Raw genomic sequence first — 25,939 nt, 5'->3', positions numbered from 1 at the left:
CAGATTAATATTAGTTGCAGATAATTTATAATTTTTAGAATCAAGTCAATCTCTCACAAAAGTTTAGGGTCCTCTGTTACTTCCTTTCATAACATCCTGTTTATCTTTTCATTTTATTTGTTAAATTATAATAATTGATGAGTTGTGCAATTTTTGTTAAAGTGCTTTTCCTGTTATGTTCTGAACTCCATGTGGGACTACATTTTCTTGTCCACTACACTTCACTTAATATGTACTCCAGTGCTTAAACCATAGATGTGCTCAATAAAGGTGTGCTTCATGAATCAAGGACTGAAAGGTCTGCACCAGGGGTGGGCAAACTATGGTTCAAATCCAACTTGTTGCCTGTTTTCTACAGCCATCAAATAAAGAACGCTTATTTTTCTCTTCTATCTTTAGGTGGATCTCTTTTTCAAATGGTTATTTAAGTACCTAAATAGCAGCCTCAGTTTTGCCTGTTGGTCCATAAATTCTAAAATATTTACTATTTGGCCCTTCAAGAAAAATGTTTCCTGACCCTGATTTAGACCACCCCTGTCCAAAAGAACTATGGCAATGATGGAAATATTACATATTGGTGCCCTCCAATAGGATAGCCACAAACGACATATGGCTTTTGATCACATGAAATTTGTTTAGTGTGACCGAGAAATGCAACTTTTCATTTTAACTAATTTAAATAAGCCCATGTGGCTAGCAGCTAGTTTATTAGCAGCGGATCTAGATATACAACACAACAGACATCATGTAAACACAGTAAAAACTTACTTGGAGATCAAACATATCTCCAGAAAAAAAAATGAGAAATATTTGAGGGTAGTTTGGCCTTTCTGGCAAAACTAAGTAAAAAAATACAATAAATTATCACCGGTTCATGAAAACAACCAACATTACGACAGTACAAGACCTGAAGGTAAAAGTTAATTCATTTATTTTGGCAGTTACATAGAAACTCATTTAAAATAAGTGGTGGTCGGTTCTTCATTCTATGACCTAAAAATGAAAAAAATTATTTTGGATAAGGCAGATAATGTTACTGTTCTATTAATAAGTAAACAAAGGACTTTTTTAAAAAAGATTTTATTTATTTATTTGACAGACAGAGATCATAAGTAGGCAGAGAGGCAGGCAGAGAGAGAGGAGGAGGCAGGCTCCCTGCTGAGCAGACAGCCCGATGCGGGGACTGGGGGCTCGAGGACCCTGGGATCATGACCTGAGCCAAAGGCAGAGGGTTTAACCTACTGAGCCACCCAGGCACCCCCAAAGGATATTGCTTTTATGAAGATTTTGAAGCTTCTCTTTGCTTTATTGAAAGACACATCACTCACTTCCAAAGAAATTCTTGAAATACATAGAATGCTATTAAAGCAAAATGTTCTCTAGCACAGTAGGAAAACATTAGAGCACATAAACAAGTAAAAACATCGATATAATCCAACAGTATCCTCAAACAGCATTAAGAAGGCATTAAAGTGGCCTGAGAAGTAAAGATTCAAATTGCAAAGTGAAGTTTAAACACCACATTTATATGTAATTTCAAGTCTTTAAGTTGAAGCGTTTATAAGGAAATCTAAAATATGTGCTTTTTAGGATTGAAATTGTTTGCTGCTGTTATTTTTAACACTTAAAGTAACTTTAAAAATTTAAAAATTAGAGTATATCTCCTTTTCTTGTTTATATTGTTTCTTACTTGTCTATGTATGAAATACTACCTCCCTGAGTAAAACTACTTTGGCTGCCGCCTTTTATTTCAAATGATTTTATCATTAGGGAAAAATTTGAAATCATGGTGGACAAATAATCCCTTAATGCTTTTCCTGGCTAGCAAGTAATTTGTCAAAGCAATCCAATTTCCAAATAGCATACAAACTCAGTAAGACACTGAGCCAATGCATCTGTTCCTCTCTATAGAGTATGCACAAATGCCTTTCCTTTTGGGAGAAAATCCTAAGACTGAATTCTCTGAAAGGACAAGTTAGTCTAGTAACAAAATATCATTTATAATGTCTCTCTGATAAAACTTTAGAATTTTGAAAAAGTCAAGTTTTATGAAGATACAATTATTTACATGCAACAATATTCACCCTTTTTAAGTGTACTGTTTAATGAATTTGACAAACATACAAATCATGCATTCGCTACCCAAATTAACATATGGAACATTTTCATCACCCCAAAATGTTCCCTTATACCCTTTTGTAGATGGATGATCCATTCCTTTACCCATAGCCCACTGGCAACCAGTGATGGATCTGTTTTCTGTCTCTTTTCTAGAATGTCATATAAATGGAACCATACAGAATGTAATCTGTTGTGTCTGTCTTATTTCACTTAGCCACTTGGTGTAATGTTTTTGAAATTCATCCATGTTGTTGCACGTGCATGTAGTTCATTGCTTGTTGCTGAGAAGTATTCCATTGTATGAATATATCAAAATAATTTTACCCATTTTGCTGGTGATAGACTTTCAGCTACAGGAATAAAACAACTATTAACATCTGCTGTGTGGACATAGGTTCCATTTCTCTTGGGTAAATATCTAGGAGTGGAATTGTTGGGTCATATGGTAAGTACATGTTTAACCTTATAAATACCTGCCAAACTGTTCTCCGAAATAAGTGTAGTATTTGCATTTGCATGAGCAATCTTCACAATTCTCATTGTTTTATGTGGGGGTCTAACAATATTATCAATCCTTTTAATTTTTGTCATTTGAAAGGTAGTATAGTGGTATTTCCCTGTCTCCTTGTGCTTTTAATGATTAAAAATGAATCATTAAAAAATCATTAAAAACGATGATTAAAGATGAATACTTTTGCATATGTTCATTGCCATTTGTATATCTCCCTTTGTGAAATATTTGTTCAAATCTTCTGTCTTTCTTTTTACTGAATTTTTTGTTGATTTATGTATTCTGCAAACAAGCTCTTTATCAGGTAGGAGCTTTGTTAATTTTTTTTTTTTCTTTCACCAATCTGTGGACTGTTAACAATGTCTTTGGAAGGTCAGACATTTTAAATTTGTTAAGTCCAATTTGTGAAATCTTCACTTATGGTTCATGCTTTTGGTGCCTAAGAAACCTTTCCTTAACCAAAGGTCACAAATATTTTTTCCTAGGTTTTCTTCTAGTAGTTTTATTTTACATTCAAGTCAAAGATCCATTTCAAGTAACTTGTATGTGATATGTGGTAAGGGTTAAGCTTTTTTGTATTTTTTTTTTTTATTTTGATATGCAGTTGTTTGCAACACTTGCTGAAAAAAGTATTTAAATCCACTGAATTGCTTTGGCAACTTTGTCAAAAGTCAACTGACTGAACAGGTACGCACTGATTTCTGAGCTCCCTAGATGTGCCATTCATCTATAAAACTATGTTGAAACAAATGCCACCCTGCTGTCATTACCGTAGTTTTCTAGTAAGTCTTGTAAATTGTTATATTTTATACAAATAAAGTGAATATTGATATCCTTCCGGAACCCAAGTACCTCTGAAACAGTCGTTCACTATAGAGTGTGGGTAGAGGCCTGCACTGATTTGAGAAGATGCCATTCCTCCGAAGATGAAAGAGCTGGTAGTTACTCCAGGTGTTCTCCATCCCTGTGTTCCACAGACAGGGGATTTGCTAAGCCCAGGGGATCCACAGATAGAATTCAGGGCACCTGTGATCTTGGATCTTGGAGAAAATGTTCTTCTTTATTCTCACTAACTGCTAATCGTAATTTAGGCTCTCCGTCAGTTATAAATGTGGACAAGAAACCTCAGTAGTACTGGTAGTACTTGCAACTGTTGCCATAGAAGGTACAGATATTTCCATGTTACATTACAGTTATGGCTGATATCTTCAAATATTGTTGACATTTACGGTCACTTAAAAATTAGAATTTTAGAACTGCTATGTGATCTTTTTATTCAATGAGTTAATAAACACACACGTACTATTAAATAGTAACTTAAAAAAAATCTTTTAGTAACGATCTCAATATGATTGGTTTCCTTTGTCATATTATGTATTTCACTTTTATTCAAAAGAAAATGTTTGAGAGATCGCTTCTCGGCCTTTTGGCTAAGATCAAGTGAAGAAAATGTTTGAGAAGAGGCCCAAAGTCACTTGTAGACAGCCAAAGGTGTCTGTGGCACAGAAATGGTTCAGATTGGCCCTCTGTATTCCCATTTCACAGACCTACTACTTAGGCTGTCTTCCATTACAAGGGTCTTTACTACTACAGTTTAGAATATTGCATTACTACCAGCTCTGCCTTATTTCATCTTATACTATATATAATATATATATATATATATATATATATAATATATATTGTATTTCTTTTTATTTATTTATTTATTTATTTATTTGACAGAGGGAGGAGAGATCACAAGTAGGCAGAGAGGCAGGCAGAGGATGGGTGGGGGGCAGACTTCCCACTGAGCAGAGAGCCCGATTCGGGGCTCGATCCCAGGACCCTGGGATCATGACCTGAGCTGAAGGCAGAGGCTTTAACCCACTGAGCCACCCAGAAGCCCCCATAATATATTATATTTCATCTTATTAAGAAAGGTTCAATAAACCTTTATTAAACTTGTGAGATTAGATAATGTTGTAGGTCCAAATCTGGAGATTCAAAGGTGTATCACATGGTTCCTGCCTTTGAGGAACTTAGGTTCCACTAGGCAGATTAGGAAGTAGGCATGCAATTTACAGTCTCTGTGCCCTAATAAGTATAGTGGGAGTGACCTAGATGATGTTCTTACCCTTCACTTGGGTGGTGGTGGAGGTGTGGGCAGAATATCAGCAAATGCCTCCCACAGGCACTGACACACATGAGGACACCTGGAGAACAAGAAAGCAGTAACTAGGACGGGAAGAGACCACGTCACACAGAGGAAACAGGAGCAAGCATCCAACTCCACTCTGCTTCGAGCCCTGCAGCAGAAGAATGGCCAAGGGAGGAATGACGCATTGCCTATCCCCAGCTCCCCTGTGAAGTGTCAAGGAAGACAATCCTTCTCACAAAGCAGAAGCCGAAACAGCTTCCCACTGTTGCTTAGCATACTCAGCTTGCACTGCCAGTGTATCTGGACAGGCAGGAGTTCTTTTTCGCAGGTCCTTCTTTCCCCAGAAGCCGTTAAGTGCTGAGCCCTTCTTGCAAGGGCCCCTCCCTATCTTCTGGGCCTTCTTCAGGGTGCCCTCCCCAGGCTATTTTAGTGTGTCTCCTAGGCTGTAGCGTTTCCTTCTCTCCCACACTGGTGGGTGGCACATGCTCATGTGTTTAGACAGCCTGGGCAAAGTGTAGGGACACCCGAATATAGACTTAGAGCCCCGAGCTCTCCTTTTAGCACTTGAGCCCCAGGGGACCCAGTCTAGAGCAGCGAGATCTTCTCCTATCCTGGACTGAATGAGTCATTTATTACATCCTAAACAGAGACTGTTACCAAGAAACATCCCTATTTAAACTGTCCTCAAGCCGGGCAGCAGCAGGGGCTGCTCAGCTAATTAGGGACTAATTGACTCTTTAGCAACATTATCAGCTGTGACAGAGTCTTTCCTGCCTCTGTCTGCCAGGGTACTGGGACCATTCTCTGTGATGGGCTCCATTTTCACTTTGTTTATCAGGATCTAAATGGAGCAAATTCCAGCCTCATATCCCTGATATCTCATGAAGGTAAGAGTGTAGATGTAAAATCTTTATATTTTTGAGGGTTTCTGTTTAGTCCGGGAAACTGCTTCATCTTGCCCAGTAGTAATCCTTATGGGAAACAGACTGCCTACCTTTTAGAGGTTTCTGCTTCCAGTTACTGAGGTGACATTACCTTTTCTGAGGAAGAGATTGGTGCCCTCTCTTGCTCTTGTGTAGGAGAGGACTTTTTTTTTTTTTCATTTTTGGTAGGCATTTTTAATTATGACCATAAAATTTCATGACTTCACTTACCTGGCATTATTCTTTTCTCTCAGAGGAAGGGGCTAGTTTTTTTCCCATGGAGGATCAGTGTATTCATTTCCTCCCTTTTCTCCACAGCATGTTCTGAACATGTTCACTGCTAGGCATAGGACAAACAGTAAAAATGATAGGTTTTCTGCCCCTCTAGGATGGACAGAGGAATACAAACATTTTAAAGGTAAGTGCAATAAAGTCATATTCATCTGTACAAAGTTGGAACATCATAAAAAAGACAGTGACTTATATGTGGAGGCAACATCATAAATATTGAAGGACAACATAGAAAAGTGTTGACTAGGAGAGAAAGGGATGTTAGCCTTCCTGGGAGGGATCAGTGAGGGCAAAGTCCAGATGGAGGCAACACTTGAGATACTACAGGAGTCCCAGAAAGTCTGGATACTTTGAAACTATGGTTAGATGGAGTGCAGCAAAAGATTATGCTGATGAAGTAACCAGGAAGAGCATCATGGAAGATCTGGATGTCATGCTAAAGAGTTTGGATTCTCCCGTAAGAAAATGGGAAACCCACAGAAGAGTTAAAGGCAGGGGTAGGAGATTGATGCCAAGGAAACCAGGAGGGTACTTATGAGACCCTGAACTTAGAGAGTAGCAGTGGGACTGGAGAGGAGAGGCAGTGAAGAGAAACATAAGAGGTTGAATGAAAATGACTTAATGTTTAAATGGATTGGAAGGAGAGAGAAGTCTAGGGTGATTTTGGTTTTCAGAGGCAAGTTTCCTTCACTGAAAAGGAGTATCAGAGGAAAAGTGCTTTTGACAGGAAAGTTTAATTTTAGACACGTTGATTTGGAGGTGCTAGGGGAAAACCCAGGGGAAAGGCGATGTCTATCAGGCAGTTGGGTAAACATGGCTAAAAGCTCAGGAGAGAGATTCAGGAGGGAGAATTAGCCCAGAAATTACATCTGAGTGAGCATCACCAGATTCAGACAGTTTTGAAAACCATGACCATGTTTCTTGGAAAGAATATAGATTGAAAAAGGCTCAAGGTCAGAGCCCTCAAAGGAAAAAAACCAATATTTGAATGATGAATAGAGAACAGCCTGCAAAGAAGGCTGCGAGGGAACAAATAATGGGAGAAAACTCTAAAGTAAAGTGGCTCTTTTGTCTCTTGGGAAGCAAGTTCTTGGGGGTCAGATGTTCCCTCTACCTCCCTAAATCTTATGGCCTGTTTCTCTCTGTGTTGGCTTTGTCTTTTCTCTCTCGAGATCTCTTCCTCTGCTCATTTGTAGTTTCTGACCCTCTTAATTTTGGCTTCATGTGGTCAAACATTTCCTCCAGAATCTCTTTATACATCGTGACCTTTTAGTTCCCATGCCAAATTCCTAAGAGATAATCGGATAGGTCTGACTCTTCTATTTTTTTATTTAATTATTTTTCGTGTTCCAAAATTCATTGTTTTTGCACCACACCCAGCAACTCTTCTTTTTGAGCCACATCACAATCAGGGATCTAGGCTACCCTGACCAGGTCTCTACTCTCCCTCCTATCACCTATGGTCTTGAGTATAAAATATGGTTGCCCAGGTTCACCCTTTGGTAGAAGATATGGGCAAGAAGAAAAGAATATGGTGAAGCTGAACGACATCTATAGTTTAAAAAAGTTTAAAGATGAGAATCCTCAACAATGGCAGATACCAAAGCATGATAAAGAAAGAGTCCTTTGGATCTAATGATATGGATGCCAGCTAGGCCACTGGTCAGTTGCTGGAATGGCAAAAAGGTATCTGGTTGCTCTGAGTTGGCAATGAATAAAGGCAGAAAGTGGAGACAGAGTTGTGGCTTCCCCTCAGTCAGGATCTTAATCTCAAACTTTATAATATAAAGGCAAAGAACGGGGGTGATATTGATACAGAACATGGAGTCTAGTGGTAGTTGTCCTTTTTTTTTCCCTTCTCAAACACCTATTTTATTTTTTGGGTATTTGCCCTTGTTCTGGAGTAGAACTGTGGGTCAGGACTTATGAGCACAGATAAAAGAATTACCTGTAGAAAAAGAAAGGATCTCTTTAAATGAGACTGTGGGAAGGAGGGCAGGATAAATGATATTGGTGATCTGTAGGAAAGGTAAGAGGTTAGCAAAGGGCACCGAAGTCTATTCTGCAAAGTCTCTCTCCCTTCATTCCAAACCTTATCTAACACAGGCCTTTACATATACTTTCTTAACCAAATGAACAAATTCCTGTAGTGGCTAAAAGTTTGTAGTCGTGAGGTTCTTCCATCTTCCTGGAGGAGAAGGGAAGCAGTTATATAATGAAATAGTACTGATCTTGGGAGCCAGAAAACCTGGTCACCTTGGGAAAATTATGTACATGTCTCTGAATTCCACTGTAGAGTGGGAATGCTTTACTTACAATGACACAGGTATACTAATATACTATGGAAGTGCAGGAGAAGGAAAAATTAAGCCTGCTAAGATCACTTAGGAAGAGTTCCAGAGAAAGTGGCTTTTGAGGTGGGTCATGAAATGTGAGTAGAGCACACCAGGCTAGAATGTAAGGAAAAAGGGTTTGACTCAAACTAAGTGTACAACATCATACACAGAATATGACCATCAGAAGCCTGGAATATAATTATCATACACAGAAAGCGACCATCAGAGGCCTTTATGGCTTCTGAATAACCAAAAACTTGGAACTACATATCTTTGCATTGTCTTATGAACAAAATACATGCACCTCTCATCAGCTAGCCCCATCATGCTCTTATGTCTATACTGCTGAGTTCCTCCTCTTTCTCACTCATTCTCCCCACTGCTGCTGTCCTTTTCCACAGGGGCCTTCTGGAAATCCTTTTTAACAGAAAACCAACTACTCCATGCCATCATCTTTTTTATCATATACCAACTTCCCTACAGCTTAACATTTGTTTATTGTCAACTGATACTATGTTCTTAGATAAATTCTCTGAATAACTTTTTTTGCTGTTGTTGTTGTTTTTTCCCCAAGTACTCTTCTCTCTCTAGATATTCTTCCTCAGTAACCACTTGAATACTCATAACTTAGACAACCATTTATGGATCTTGAGCTCTAACTTTCCTATGGGCTCTATGTTACATATTGGATATCTTTATCATTTGGGTGTTGCACAGACAGCATATCCAAAACTAAACAATAACCCCCCTAATTCTCAAGCAACCCTAGACTTTCTTCCTCAGTAAATGGCCATACTACTCAGCTAGCCAACCAAACTAGAAACCTAGGGGGGAGGTGAAGGGTGAGTATCTTAGACTTCATTCTCTCCCTTACCTATGATACACAATCAGTAACGAAGACAGGATAGTTTTACCCCTTGGATTATCATTATTTTTTATTTTCCATTTCTACTTCCTCTGCATTAATCCAGGCATTGTCACTTTTCATTTAGGTTTCTGAAATGGGCTCCTAACTGCTGTCCTGTCCTCCTGCTAGATTCTACTCCAATCCATCCTTTAGCCTATAGTCACAGTGATTTTTCTAAAATAGAAATATAATCACATCCCTCTTTTCTTAACTCCCTCAATGAAACCTTATGCTGTAAAAGGAAATGTATGTCTTTAGCATGGCATTCAAGGTCTTCTACAGCTAGGATCCTGTCAAACCTCTTTGTGATCTTATCTCCATACTCAACTGTTCACATCAAATCTACCTTCAGGCCCCTATAGGGCATGCTGTCTCATGTTTTTGAAAGAATTGTTGCTAATCCTTATTGAGAGGTTACTATTTACAAAGATCTCTGTTAATTGATCTATTCTTTCTCACTACCCCAAGTGGTCTGTTACCCTAACCCAGTTGACAGACCAAAAAAATGAGCCACAAATCAGTTACGTAACCTAACCAAGGTTACACAGCTAGCTAGTGAGGGACACAACTAGAATTTGAACTCTTATCAGTCTCTCTACAGAACCCATTCTTTTAACCACTGTATTTAGTACTACCACACTGCCCCTTCTTCTGGAAGACCTTTTTTTTTTTCACTTTGCTTACCTCATACTTACTCTTTATTCACTTAATCTGGCTTCTCCTTCCATCAGAATTCTGAAAAACCTCTCACAAAAAGTATCAGTGAACTCCAAAGGAAAATTTTCCATTCTCTTCTTACTTGATTCTCAAATGCTTTCAACCACTGGTCACTCCATAGGCCCTGAAATATCTTCTGTGGTTCACGTGATGATATTCTTTCGTCTTTCTAATTTATCTCTGAACGTGTTTTCTCAGCTTCCTTTGTTCTTCATCCTCCTCTACAGAATCTTCGTACTGTCATCATTTAAGATTCAGTCCTACTTTTCCCATTCTTCTTTCCCTATGCTTGTTGTCCTAGCTTCAATTTCCATCTATATGTTGATAACTTCTAAACTTGTATTCATGCTTCCCTTTGTTCCATATAGACCCTTACACACCAGCGCTTCTTTAACATTGCTTGAATTTCTCAAAAGCACCCTACACTCAACATATTCAAAATGGAATTGTCAGTTTTCTCCCAAATATTGCTCTTCAGTGTACCTCAGCACTGCTTTTCATCTAGTTAAGTAATCTAGATAACTGTTACAGCCCATTGACCAAAGAGGAGTAGGAAAAAATCCCTGTAGTCCACCTTAGATTTATTTCACTTACTGCAGCTGAGGGAATGCACCCCAGGGGAACTGTAGGTTGTCTCAATAAAGGAGAGTTTTAGGAGCTTCTTTCAGGCTTTAGGCCTATATTGCATTGTTATAGAGAGGATTGAAAATCATGGGATCCAGTTTTGAACTGGAGGTTGTCAAAAAGCTAGGGAAATCTAATGACTGGCTTTGCTTTATTTTTTAAGATTTATTTTATTTGTGTGAGAGAGAGTGAGAGCATGTGTGTGTATGTGCAAGAGCAGGGGGAGAAGTAGAGGGAGAGGGGAGGGAGGGAGAATGTTAAGCAGACTTCATGCTGAGTGCACAGTCTGCCATGGGGTTTGATCTCAGGATCCTGAGATCATGACCTGAGCCGAAATCAAGAGTTGGATGCTTAACTGATCACACTCCCCAGATGCCCCTTTGCTTAAAAAAAAAAAAAACAAACCAGGAACACTAAAGTGGGCTGAGGGTGGTCACTGCTAAAGAAGTAGGAGTCAGCTACACGTTAGGAGAGAGGATGCTGACAATGACCTTGTCTTTGTTTCAAGTATGCCATTGAGTGAATATTAATCATAATTGTCATTTACTTTATATTTTAGTATCTCCAAGTTTTAGCTAGGTAATTTTGGGAAAAATGACTTGAAGTCTCAGCTTTAATTTTCTAATACAAAAAAAAAAAACAACCAAAAGAATTATCTGTTATTGTTTTAGACAGAAAACTCAAAATTACTTTACATATTGTTTTAGTTGCACACATATTTTCTTTCACTTTAGTACTGAAACATTCTTTAGGTTTCTAAGAAAACCCCCCAAATATTATTCTAGCCATTTGCAAAAAGAGTTCTGATTGGCAGACTATGATACCTACCCATTTAGAGGCAGGACAGCCAAGAAATCATCAACTGCTTGAGGTCTAGAGGGTTATGCATCCACCAATATCTTGCTTTTCTCAAGAGGAAACTGAAAAAATGGAAGAAGACCAACACAGAAGACCCTCAAATGATCAAGTGGTAGGATAGTTACTGTAGTGGTTAGGTAGTTAGACTCTCAAGCCAGAACACCAGGATCTGAATCATGCCTTTACTGTTTCATAGCTTTCTTCCTGCATCCTCCTCTCTGGAGTAAGTTGCTTGACCTCTTTGTATCTGAATTTCCTCTGCAGTACAGCAGCAGAAATAATATAGTCCCTTCCTCTTAGGATTATTGTGAGGATTGAATAAGTTAATAAAGTACTTAGAAGAGCACCTAGCACGGCATAGGCACTCAATAAATATTTACTTGGCATTATTATTTTAACCCATCATGTCATTTGGAGTTTAAAAAACCTTTTAAAAATTGAGTAGTTGCCAAGGACACTCTATGAATGGTATGTATGTAAGAGAAATATAAAGTTGGAGTCACCTCTGAAATTTTTTAAACAGATCTGGCCACTCAAGAAGACTCCTTCAGAGAGAGCTGCTCAGATGCCAGCACATTTGAGAATAGTGAATCTGGAATTATGTTAACATATTGGAACCTTCCATGGAGACTGGGATGGTGAAAGAGCAATTTGAATAGTAGACTTTCAAAACTGTCAAGGAAATTGATGATGTATTCCTGCTTGCCAAGAAGGGGCTTATCCAACACCTTTGGACTGAATATGAGGCCAGTAAAAATGGAACTTCTGGGGAGATTTAATTTAATCTATAACTGAATTCTTCTCTTCCTGTCAAGCTGGCCATTTTGACATCTATTAACTATACATGTAAGTGGAGTAAATATTTTTTTGATTATGACATCTGTTTAAATTGGCCTTCTGTGTCTGTTCATACTTTTGGTTAAACTATACGCTGTTAGCATTTACTGGGTTGGAGGTGGTTTCTTTGGTCCAGAGAAAAAGTTTGCAACCAAGAATAAATTATTTTTTAAAATCATATGGAGTACATAAGAAAGTTCTTTGTAAAGTTCTTTTTCCATGTTCTTGGGCATAAAACTATCTCAGAGGAACCATTTTAAGATTGACTTAGCAAACGATAAACACTTGGCAATTCCCTTAAGATGCCCATTCTAACTGAGTAGATTTGGGGTAGAGACTGAGGTCCTGTATTATAAGAAGCTCCCAGGTGATGCTGATGCTGTTGGTTCACGGATTGAATTTTTGAGTAATAAGATCTAAGCTCGGTTTACTTGAGAAAAATAAGGAATGAAGGAAATTTCCTGCTTAATCTTTGCTTTCCATATATTATCTATAGCTGGTAACTAATCTTTGGACAAGGAAGTACATCATGGAGTGGACTCCAATTTTTTTTTTTTAATCACTCTGGGGGGTCAGAAGATCAGTATTGGTCACCAAGAAATACACCTTGTAACTCTTACATTGAAGTCTTTATTCATTGCTCTGTTTTCACCGGCTTTGGGGAATGTTATTGCCTTAACATTATGATGTGTGCACATCAGCTTGGATGGCTACTTTCAAAATTTCATTTATAAACAGATCTCTTTATAAAATCCCTTCTCTGATTCTTTTCATGACCCTTTTATATATGATATGTAAAATGCCAAGGTATTTGGTATTTAATAATCAGCAGTTGTCTTTAGGTTTGTTCTTAGTAATTAATTAAGATTTAATTAAAATAAAATTAAAGTTAATGTCTTCGTCAAGAAACCTATTGGTTTTCATTGATCTTCCTAACTTACTTTTTTTTTTTTTTAAAGATTTTATTTTTATTTATTTATTTGACAGACAGAGATCACAAGCAGGCAGAGAGCAGGGAGAGAGAGGGGGAAGCAGGCTCCCTGCTGAGCAGAGAGCCCGATGCGGGGTTCAATCCCAGGACCCTAGGATCACGACCTGAGCCGAAAGCAGAGGCTTTAACCCACTGAGCCACCCAGGCGCCCCTAACTTACTTTTAAAAAAGATTTTATTTATTTATTTGTCAGAGCGAGAGAGGGGGTCAGGCAGAAGGAGAATTGGGCTCCCCGCTGAACAAGGAGCCTCATGTGGGAATCATTTCCAGGACCTTGGGATCATGACCTGGGCTGGAGGCAGACGCTTAACCAACTGAGCCAACCAGGTGTCCCAGATCTTCCTAACTTATAATTAACCACTATTATTTGTGTTCAAGTCTTTCAAAAGTGGCCTCACAATCCAACTTTTAATTTTAAATTACAAATTTCTGATTATACCTTATCATTTACTTATGAGACAATAAAAACTAAGTATGAGATATAGTACCCAAAGTAGTAAAAATGAATACCTTATTTTGAATGTCAATGGGTTCTTATTATTGAATTATTTTTTTAAACCTGCAGTGAGCTGAAATAGCTTATATTTCCTATGAGAAAACATTATTTTTTAAAAAGATTTTATTTATTTGACAGAGATCACAAGTAGGCAGAGAGGCAGGCAGAGAGAGAGAAGGAAGCAGGCTCCCTGCCCAGCAGAGAGCCCTATATGGGGCTCGATCCCAGGACCCTGGGATCATGACCCGAGCTGAAGGCAGAGGCTTTAACCCACTGAGCCACCCAGGTGCCCCGAGAACACATTTTTATAGAAAACATATCTACATTTTTTTTTTCTATTTGCTTTATTTGTATAGTCTTCAATATAATACTAGACCTTAATTCTTTGGCTCACAAAAACTTGGAGACCACAAAGGTAGACAAAAGTAAAAAACAAAAGAGTGGTCTTTAAGCAGATATTGGGCGTTCAAATAACCATGGTTGGGGCGCCTGGGTGGCTCAGTAGGCTAAGCGTCTGCCTTCGGCTCAGGTCATGATCCCACGGTCCTGAGTTGGGCTCCTTGCTCAGCAGGAAGCCTGTTTATCCCTCTCTCCCTCTCACAGTCCCCTCGCTTGTGTTCCCTTTCTCGGTGTCTGTCAAATAAATAAATGAAATCTTTAAAAAAAGATCACTATGCTTTCAGGATAATAATTCCTAGAGTGAATGAGGAATGGGTGAACCATTCTGAAGTATTACTGCTTGCTCCGTGGATGTATACTACAGTTATGATTATTAAGGATCTATATCCCTAATGCATGTTATTGAACTACTTTGTTGTTCTAAAGATGTTCAATGAAGTTTTGTTGGATTTTCTAATGTCTTACTTGATGAGAAACACACATACTCTGTTTGTAAAGCCACAGAAATTTGGTCTTCTGTTTCCTATCTTTCAAAGATGGCACTTCTCATTTGGCCAACAAACAGCTATCTTATCCTCCTTATACATTTGCATCTCTCTATAACAGAGAGGTTGGGATCTAAAAATCAAGACATAAATGTGCACACAATGTCACTCCATGAGACAACTATGACCTATGACCTTCAGAGACTCTGTAACATTGCTTTATTTACTTACAAAACTCCATGAGATTTAATTTTACTTTTCATAATAAAAGAATGGTTAAGGAGATCTTGGTTGAATTTACTATGGTTTCATTAATCTTAAGGGTAGAAATTATGCTATTAACAGCAATAATTTTAACGAAATCCCTTCTTCTCCAAGCATGTGCAACCAATTTATAGAATGAAAACATATTACCAATAATCTCATCAACAAAAGTAGATATCAAAACTGTGCTAAAGATCTAAAATATGAAGCATGTTTTAAAAGAATTTCAAATCTGTTTATTTTCAAGACAAACAACAGTATTTGCTATCAATGAGAGCAAAGTTAACTGAGAAAATAATTTACCTTGCAGTAGTTTCAATATCTACACTCTAAATGTTGACCCTCAAAAAGCCTAAATATCATTCCTCAGTACAGTGTAATGGGCACTCAGGGATGGCTTCTTGAACCTAGCAGAAACTGGTAATGTGAATAGTTCTGGAGCCTTTAAAGGGAACAATTTATATACACAGAAAGATATTTCGCATTCCAATATATGTTAAAAGTAAATCTCTTTGCCTTCAATACTATTTTTAGTTCTGTTCTTCTAAGTTAGCTTAAGTAGAAATATAATACTTAATTTTTTCATGATTTAAGGTCTTTTCGTATGCCTTTATTCATAGAGGTTTACCTGCAGCTATACTGTCTATTAAAATTAGAAATATTCTGAAGTTACCGGAATACAGAGATGTTTGTTATTATAATCAAATGGTATCTGGAATTGTTTTATCTTTCCCCTGAAACACATTATTTGAGTATACTTTGCCTGACGGAAAGCCATCATTGAATCTTTTGCTTAAAGAGCTGTAGCAGTAATAGAAGACTGGATTCTTTCCTGAGAGGGGAGCTAACTCAGAATATATGTGCACTTAGTTCAACATGATTAGCTAATGCACACTAAGTCCCATGTTGACCAAATGGTGAATTTTAGGTTGGAATTTGTATACTTTTTTGTTTTTTCTCAAATTCAACATGTTCAATTATAACTGTCTGAGTACAAGTTAAAGGCTTCTCCTCCCACGAGATTTAAATACATGCTACTTTGTTCTGTGCTGAAATGTGTTAACTCTCTTATTCTGGATTGTGCATTGGAAAACTCTAATAAAAACAGCATAATTTTTTTAAAGGTCTTCCCACTGACAGAACATCTGCAAACTTAATGAGGCAATCCATTGAGATAAATACATCAACTAATAAATTCCCGTACATGCAGCCAGTAGCATCACTGGCCAAGTACAAACCATCTGGGGAGGTTTGGAGACTTTCAGTTCCTTTGGTCACAGGTTAGCAAAGCACATATTTCACATAGCAGGTTATTTCTTAAACAGTCCTCCTACCTGAAAATAAGCCATTCTACTGACCACATTTAGAAACAACCTAAAGGAACCTATAATTAAAGAGGAGAATGGAACAGAAGTGAACAGTTTAGGACAAAGGTAGTTCAGAGTAAAGGACTATGTGTTTATGTACATACTTTTTTTCCTTTCCAAATATCATTATCTAAATCTTAACTCCTCCATATGACTCTTATATGTGTTTCAATGACTATATTATAAACTCTTCAAGATTAGGAACTGTAATAGTCTAGTTCTATGAATCTTTCTCCCCAACCTATAGTGTCTAGAATAGTCTTAGTCATAGTATTGGAAACAGACAGTGGTTGACTGAATTTTGTGCCACATCTACAAAGTACTTTTATTGAGATGTGGGAAATTAATTAAAGATTAATTGCAGATTCAATTTAATAGTTGTATGAATATTCATATTTTATTTTCCTTCTTGAGGCTGTTTTGGCATACTGTGCTTCTTTGAAAACGTTTTCCATTTCATGCATTTATTATCATAAATGTATTGGCAAATTTCTTGGCATGTTCCCTTTTATTTTTTATTTTTATTTTTTTAAAGATTTTATTTATTTATTTAACAGAGAGAGAGAGATCACAAGGAGGCAGAACAATAGGCAGAGAGCGGGGAGGGGGGGGGAAGCAGGTTCCCTGCTGAGCAGAGAGCCCAATGTGGGGCTTGATCCCAGAACCCTGAGATCATGACCTGAGCCAAAGGCAGAGGCTTTAACCCACTGAGCTACCCAGGCAACGCGGTATGTTCCCTTTTATACTCCTGATATTGATTATTTGTATGTTTATCTTTTTAATGATTAGTCTTGCCAGAGTTGTATGAGTTTTATTAGTTATCTAAGAACCAACTTTTGAAGGTGTTAATCGTCTCTGTGTATTTCTTTCACTAACTAATAATATTTTGATTTTTAGTCTCTTCCTTTTCTAATATGTGTTCAAAGCTAATGTTTTCTTATGTTATGGTTTAGCTCATCTCACAAGTTTTGATGGGCAGTGTTACCATTATAATTCAGTTATTTTCATTATTACTCAAAATATTTTCTGATTTCCACTGTGATTTCTTCTGAGACTCAAAAGTTGTTTACATGTATAATTCTTAAGTTTAAAGTATATGAGAATTTTCTACTTAGATTTAAAACAATTTTTTTAAGCTTAAGTGCATTGTGGGTCAGAAGCTATAATTTCCATTTTTTGAAAATTTATTACAATTTATCTCAAAGCCCAGCACATGGTCATTTTTTAAAAAATACTCCACATGTACTTGAAAAAAATGATGTAGTGGTTGGGAACAGTGTATTGTATTTGTCCATCAGGTCAGTTTTACTTTTTTCATTGTTCAAATCTCATATCTTTATGATTTTGTTTGCTTTTCTCATAAGATAGATGGGAGCATGAAAATATTCCCAGCATGATTATAGATTTATTTCTTTTATAATTTTTGTTTTATATATTTAGATTATGTTATTAACTACATGCCAACTTATAATTGTTATATTTCCTGGCAAACTGAAGCTTTTTCATTATGAAGGATTTCTCTTTATAGTAAAGAATTTTTTTTGCCTGACATTAACTAATTATCTACTTTTCATTCATACATTTTCCTTTTGATGAATATCTGCAAATATGCCTTTTCTATTACTTTTGAACTTTTTTCACCCTTGTTTTAGTTCTGTTTCTTCTAACTAACATGTTATTGGGCACTCTTTTTCCAGTAAGTCAATCTTTTTGTTTTATAATTGAAGCATTCAATTTATATTTAATGGAATTACTGATATATCTAGATGTAGCCTACCATCCTACACTCTTTGCTTAATATATGTATGTACCAAGAATTAATTGCTTTATATTGAGAACTGGAACCATCTGCATTAATCTGACAGAGCTAAGGGGCCTAAGAACTGAGACCACCTATACCAACGTGATTTGTTAAAGAAAAACTTTCAGAAGGGGAAACGAACCATGAGACTGTGAACTCTGAGAAACAAAGTGAGGGTTGTGGAGGGGAGGGGAGTGGGGGGTTAGGTTAGGGGAGTGGGGGTAGGTATGAAGGAGGGCACGTATTGCATGGAGCACTGGGTGTGGTGCATAAACAATGAATCTTGGAACACTGAAAAAAAAAATTAAATTAAAAAAAAAAAAGAAAGAAAGAAAAACTTTGCCCAGGAAAGTTAAGACTGTAAGCCAATAAATAACTTCATTGCTTCAAGAAAAAATCATATATTAATTTATCTTGGACAATCTGCTCACCTTGGCAAAAAGCTCACTTATCAAGTAACAGTTTGCTTATCAAGACTTCTTCAAGACCTTTCCCTTGCTATAGATACCAATCATAAAACTATTGTCATGAACTTTTCCAAACTGTGGTCTGGTCCCCACCTGAAAAGAGCCACCTTTTTTAAACCACTTGAGCCCAGACTTTGCAATCCTGTAAATATCGTCTCCTGACTTCACCTTCAGACTGTCAAGGCAGAATCCTTTAACACTACAGAGAGTTCTAATAAACTTAACTTTGCTTTATTAACAGATTCCCTGGGGATATTTTGGGGGAGTTCAAAAACATATTTATTCCTTTAATCCTCATAACAACCTTATAAATGAATTCTATTCTTATGTTCCTTTTACAGATGAGAAATTGAGGCATACTGAATACTAAAGTGGCTTACACAAGGACACACAACAATTTAACTCACATGAATCTAAACTATGCTATGAGTCTATCTGTCCCTGAAGTCTACCGCTGAAGATACCATAAAGGATCCTATGTCCTGACCCTCTCTGCCCTATGCAATAATTACAGTACTGATTATAGTAATTCGTAATTTTGTTGTCTTCCTCACTAGACTGTGAACTCTTTAAGAACGGGCATGTCTTGTTTACCTCCATGCTGCCAGTGCTGAGCATAACCTCTGACACATGATAATCATTCAATAAATGTTTCCAAAACGAAAACTAAGTGAAACCCCACTTTACAAATGAGGCTTTGCCATATTAAGAGTCTTGCTGTAGCCCAGTTAGAATTTAACTGTCATGACTTATGCTCCCGCCAGTACCCCACATTCCTTAGCTCAACTGTAAATGAGTTCTCCAACAGTAGTTTTTATGAGATGAGAGTCTACAAACATTGCAATGGGGACTGATACTTATAAAGCCACAGTCCTATCAAAATATTATATTTCTTTGTTTTTTTGCTGAAATATTATAATCTCAGTGTGATCTGAGGTTATCTCATGTGGATTAGCTTGAGTCACACAAATGTCTCTAATAAAAACAGAAAGCATTAATTGGTAAATGTACTTTCTAACGTTTTAAGACACGGGGAAGTTACTAAAAAGTTTCCTTGGTTTTGAAACAGCTGGAATTCACTTCTCTATACTAAACAGGGCTTTACATATATGAAGTTTCTTTTTCTTTATTATAAGGAGAAAATAATGTTATATAAATATTTGGTCATCAGGGGAAAAGTTCAAAATTTTACGTATCTGTGAGTGGGGCCTGGGGTGGCAAATATGAGTGTGTGCATGCTTGCTTGTAAGTGTATAGGTGAAAGAAGATTGGTAAAAAGTTGATAATTACTGAAGTTTGTGATGAGTACAAGGGGATTCATTGGATTCTTCACTTCTGAACACATTTGAAATTTTCCATAAGCTTAAAAATGGTTAATTTCCCCAGTATTGTGCTAGCTATACAAAGTACCTGATCATTCATATATATACTGGCTGTAAACTTAGTATCACAACCCAAAGCAAAAGTTACTCTTTTCATCTGCGGATAGACTCTAAAATTTAAGAGAGTAGCTACTTGTGCTGGAAGAATTTTCGTAGTCTTTTCCTGAGCATCAAGGAAGCTTTTCCCCAACTGTCCATCTCTTCTGTGTCCATCTCTATATTAGAAACCTCAAGATTTCTGCAGGTGAAAGAAGGCTGCACCACACCACCCACAGCACAGGCCTTCTTTCCTTCACTCCTGCTTTTCTCAGACTGGCTTTCTACAGAGCACAAGGTAATTCCATCAAGTGCAATCCAGCCCTGGATTTTAGTAAGATAAACAGCTTCAAGAATCCTGAAAGTGATGATCTCACAAGATGTACACTCCTTTAAGGGCACAAAATATTTCCTCACGTAACTTAGATTAAAACTCACTTAGTAAGCACTTTTTATGTCTGCCTGGTTCCTGGGTGTTTTTTTCCCTTTAAATGTGGATTTTTCCCTCTGGATAACATGGAAAATCCTTCCAAAATCTGGAGAAAAATGCAAAGGATCTTCGTCACCAACTATTTTATGATATACATACCTCTACCATTCCTGTCAATAAAAGTTTTTAAGTCAGTAAAAGTCAAAATGTGGTGTGCAGCAAATATCTAAAGTCTCAAATACAACAGAAAACAAATGTCAGATCACAATGTCCTACTGATATACTAATTCAGGAATGTGGGTCAATCCTTTTTTACGATTTCCATGAGTTCTTATTTTATTAATGTATGCTTTGACAATGGAAAAATAGATTATGGTATTCTGTTGTTAACTAGTATTTTATTGTTTATTTAAAATATAGAGCAATGTTTTTCAAATATTTACATAACACAACACAAATGTTCAGAAGAGCAAAATTAGGGATAGGCTCCACAAACAGATACATCTAATACCTTGCTTCAACTGAAATCATTGCTGCTTCTTCAGGGCAATAATAGCATAACATCTGGGAGATTTCACAGGATCAAACAACTTCACAAGTGCAACCCATGCAATATCTTCCTGCAAATTGATAAGTGATTTAAATACATAGCAATTTGTTGAAGATAAGAATGAAAGATGAGTTAGACTATATACTGTAATATTAAAAAAAGAACATAAAAAACAAACTATGTAAAAGAAAATTATTCTTTGTTGAATGGAATTAACATTTATAATTTCACCTCTGTGGAAATAAAGAGGTATATAGCTAGTGAAGTACAAGGTTACTCTTTGCTGCAATTGTGAAAAATGAAGTGGTCAAAAAAAATTGGGTATTACGGAAACAAATTATTATATGATGAAACATTATCCAGCTTCTGTAGTATATTTAATGAGTTGGGAAATTTTTGAATAAAATGAAACAAATTATATGCAAAACTATACTTATAATTTGATTCCAATTTTAATTAAAGCAGGCATAGTGTGCTCATACATACATGTGTAGCATATATATATTAGAGAAAGGCACTAGAAAAAATATCAAAAATTTAAATTAATGCTGAAAGATGAAATTATTTTTAATTTTTTAATTCTTCATTTAAAATCTCTAATATTACTCTTATAATATTATTATTTAAAATGTTACTATTTAAATATTTAAAGTATTAACAAATTAATATGATTTCTATCACTTCATTACCAATCTATTAATCTTCATGCATACCATTTACTCATTTTATTTACTTATTTTTTTACCACTTATTTTATTTAGGTCAATGGAAATTGTTTTGAAAAGGGACATAGGGAGTACCTAGTAAAACAGGCCTGATGCTGTCACCTACAAATTTGGAAAACTAACATTTCCAGTGACTCTAAGTTAGTTGGCAGTTTAAGAAAGTAAACAAATCCAAATATTTAAAAATTGCCTTTTTCCATAAAAATACGAATTAGAACAAAAGCAAATTTATTAAAATTCATTTGTTCCAAATGGCCTGCTGAAGAAGTAAAACTACCCACTATGATAAAATAAAATTGTTAAAATAAAGCACTGATGATGGAAACTTAAGACTGAATCCATGTGTGGGTTTAATTTAAATAGTTCACATAACTATTTTGATCACAGCCAGAGTAAAATCTGCAAAAAAGTATTTTCCCTAAAGATAAACAAGAAAACAATTTTGGGGGGCATTCAACAAAGGTAAAACAAACAAGACTGTGAAAAAAAAAAAGTAATTTGCACTGATCAGAAGAAATTTTTATACTGTGGAGTGCGTATGTCCAAAATCCAAAAGTGATTTAAAAGGTAAATTCTTATAAAATGAAAATATACATACTATCTTTTATATCTGGCCTTTATTAATTTTAGCTATACATTATGTCATATATGATGGTTATGTGTACTGCCTACTGTATAGGAATTACCATACAATTAAAAGAATATAAACTTTTATAAAAGAAGCCTTGCTGAAAACATCTGTTGTACATATGTTTATGTTTAAAAAGAGATAGAATGAATATTTAAACCTCAAAAATATAATGAGAAAAATTATCTGACTAGTTTTAGGTCAAAGAAACTTACTCTAGATATAACTGGGTCCATTTACTGGATTTTATGAAGATATTTATTATGTATTTTAAAATATCATAATTTACCTGTTCTTTTAGGTAGCAAAGTCGATCTAGAAGAATCAATGCCTCTATACAAGGAGCCAGAACAACTTTCAACTAAAAGAAAGAATAAGATAGGATGGTAGAACTTAAAAAAACAAAACAAAACAAAAAAAACCCCAACAAACTAGCTTAACACTTATGTTCAAGAAAATGTATCTACAGAAATTTATGTAAGGCTAAATCTCCAATACCAATTGTATATCTTCAGAAAATGAATACTGCAGAGATGAAAAGTTTTTCTTTAATGATAATAGGAAAAGAATGTCCTTTGGATGACTTTGAGGTAGAATCCAAAGGCAGTCCTACATATGTGATAGAGAGCTTTCAAAGGTACTAAAAGTAAAATTCATTAAAAGGAATGCTTGTGAAATAACTGCATTGATATCAATATGTGTTCAAAGAACTCTGAAATTTCTTTCTGTGCATTTATGATACACTTTAAGAGAAATCTACCATGTGTTCTCTTTATTACATTACTGACACCTAATATAGTTCTGAAATAGGAAATGATCCAAAAGGGTTTTTCTGCAGTAAGAGAAAAACAACATAGATTGGTTGGTCCCATAATAAAATTTAATAGAACCCTATTCAAGTCTAGCAACATATCTAATTTAATAGGTTTAATTCTGAGATTTACCATATTAAAAGCTTCCAGCTCATTCATTCTAGGCTTATACTTCTCGTAGTAGTCCATTATAACTTTTTCTGGCAGCTTCAAGATAAAACAACAACAAGAAATTTAACAACAGTTAAAAAAAGTTTTTCCTTATCAGACATAACCCCTAAAGTAAAATCAACATAACAATTTAAAACAAACCTCGGTGTCTGAAGAACTCTAAGGATACGCATGAAGCAAGTCAATATAACAAAGTTCTTTCACTGATCTCTTCTGTACCTAGTTTATTTAGCATACCATAAATAAAATCAGCAGTAACAGCCTATTACTACTGTTTAATTTTAGTAAATAGATGAAATATTTACTTTTACTTGTTTCTATGCTTGGAGTACACAGGAGCTCAATAAACATTTTTTCCAGTAAAATTAAAGATTTAAAATGTTGTATCTATATGTCCTAAAGAATAATCTTCAAAGGCAACAAGAACACAATAAGGACATATGTTCACATTTAAGGTAATTTACTCTAACATCCACTTAACAATCCACCAACAAGCATTACTTTCTGATTTTTCTCCAAAACACAGAATGCCTTATAGTACTGAGCACTTGGGGTTCGCAGGCCACTTTTAAAAATACACATGCTTCTGTTCACACCAGCTGAACTTTATCTTTACTGAGTCAACTGTATTCATGTCTAAACTTGATATAAGTATTACATAACTAATGAAATACTAACGCAAAAGCAGAAGTTTTTTTTTTCTATAAATTGGATGCCTTTTTGAAAGGCATGATAAAGGAAAGCCATCAGAAGAAACTGCTATCAAATTACATATGGTCAAAACAAATGAAAGACTGGATGAAAACAAGTAAAAAATCTGAAAGGATTTGTATTTAGATCTTTTGCAGATGTCTAAATGAATTTATTATTTTTTTTCAAAGCCTTTATTCTTTTTCTTACTGCATTAAATTTCTTTTGAACTTCGAAAGTACAAGAAGGTAAGAGTGAAAAGTTTTTGTCTCAATCAATTTCTAGTGCAGCCTGGCAGAAAAGATTTCTCCCTTGGTACAGAACCCAAGCAGATTATACCTCCTTCTCCCAACCCTTTTTAAAATTTTGCCCATCTTTCAATCAAATGACTACTTCCTGAACCAAATTTTTGCACTAGTGTATACTGAATTGGATCCAGGCCTGAACTTCAAGCCAGCAGAAATTCTCATCTTACAAAATTGTGTGTGTGTTTGAATTAGAGCTTTTATTTGGTCTTTACTTCTCTCCCACCTTCTGAGATCAGCAGTTACAGGACAACTCAGAACTCACACTTTCTTTAAAATCTTGCTTCACCAGCACATTGCTTCCTATAAACATGGTTTTTCAATGTGATTCCATGGGTTCTCCAGTATTCTTTGTTTCTCTTTTATGCTAAATTAGGAAGCACTACCCTGGTCATCAACTGCATTTGTTCCAAACTAGGAATGGTTGACTTGGCTTCTCCGCATATTCCACTTTAGAGAACTGTGTTCTGTTGGTTTTGTCGGTGATCTGTGACTCTTGGAATTTTCTCTTGGTATCCTTCTGCATTCATAACACACAGGATTTGAGATTAAACATGCTTTCTGATTTTGTTAACGAAGGAGTTTGTGTTTTGGTTTCTATTTGTTAGTTTTGTGTGATTCTAAAAAATAATGGAAGTCTGTTGTTTAAATGAACCAAAGCTGGACACTGGAGACTGATACACTGTTGTCACCTAAAGTCCACACTATCTCAGCCAGGTACTCAATGTCAACATCAGTGATGGTAAGTTATATTAACAGATACACTTGAGGGAAGCCTGGGTGGCTCAGTCATGATCCCAGGGTGGTAGGATTGAGTCCCACACCTGGCTCCTTGCTCAGTGCGGAACCTGCTTCTCCACCTGCCTGCTGTTCCTCTTGCTTGCCCTCTCTCTCTGACAAATAAGTAAATAAAAACCTTAAAAAAAAAAATACCCTTGATATGACAGGAACATGGTACTCTATCTCTATGGTCTTCCTCTCAGAAACCTTTAGCTCCAGTCCAATTATGAGGAAAATAACTGCAAATCCAAGTGAAGGAACATTCTACAAAATGTCTGATCAGTACTCCTCAAAACTCTCAAGGTCATCAAAAACAAGACAAGTCTGAGAAACTGTCACAACCAATAGGACTAAATGCAGTGTGACATCCTGGATGGGACTGTGGAACTAAAAAGGCATTAGGTAAAAACTAAGGAATTCTGATTAAAATAGGGACTTCAGCTAACAACAGTTTATCAGTCTACAGTGTCCAGCTTTGGTTTACTGGTTCTTGTGCATTTGCCCTTAAAATGTTATTAGGTGTGGCTTTTACATAGAATATTGACATACTGTTTTTGATCTCAATTTGAATGTATAATTGTTAATTCTTGTTTTGTTTTTTACCAAATGTAATGGCTACAAATCTGTACAATCATAAGTTACAGGACACTTCATTATTAATAGTATGCTCATTTTCAAAGATAATTTGAAGTTCTTTATAATATGATACATAGAAACATATCAAAGGTAGGGCCTTAAAGAAAGGATAAATTCTCAAGGGTGTACAATTAAAAGGAGAAAAACATGACACCAAAGTCACCTCGCTAAGGACAGCTGCTGGAATCAAGTATAAATGTACAATTGAGGGGCGCCTGGGTGGCTCAGTGGGTTAAGCCTCTGCTTTCGGCTCAGGTCA

At 36.1% G+C, this 25,939-nt stretch overlaps 1 protein-coding gene across 9 annotated transcripts in view; it reads right to left on the bottom strand.

Moving 5' to 3' along the window:
* Nucleotides 1–3,137: 3,137 nt before the first annotated feature.
* Nucleotides 3,138–25,939, bottom strand: part of METTL25 (methyltransferase like 25) — a 151,843-nt gene continuing 129,041 nt past the window's right edge. For 3 of the 9 annotated variants that reach the window (XR_007129293.1, XR_007129294.1, XR_007129295.1), the window contains 6 exons: nt 23,231–23,305; nt 22,576–22,647; nt 20,895–21,003; nt 11,399–11,490; nt 5,927–6,035; nt 4,445–4,827 (listed from right to left, as the gene is read on the bottom strand). Coding sequence is in view for 1 of the 9 variants with exons in the window: in XM_047740063.1 (XP_047596019.1) it covers nt 20,911–21,003; nt 22,576–22,647; nt 23,231–23,305 (240 nt within the window). In the remaining 8 variants the exon portion in view is untranslated. Of the gene's footprint in view, nt 3,783–4,443; nt 4,828–5,926; nt 6,036–7,985; nt 8,005–11,398; nt 11,491–20,363; nt 20,490–20,894; nt 21,004–22,575; nt 22,648–23,230; nt 23,306–25,939 lie in introns of those variants that run through there. The other 6 variants (XR_007129290.1, XR_007129296.1, XR_007129291.1 and 3 more) reach the window with 6 other exon arrangements.

The sequence above is a fragment of the Lutra lutra genome, chromosome 8 (assembly GCF_902655055.1).
Source record: "Lutra lutra chromosome 8, mLutLut1.2, whole genome shotgun sequence".
Taxonomy (NCBI): domain Eukaryota; kingdom Metazoa; phylum Chordata; class Mammalia; order Carnivora; family Mustelidae; genus Lutra; species Lutra lutra.
This window is presented reverse-complemented; position numbering and strand designations above follow the sequence as displayed.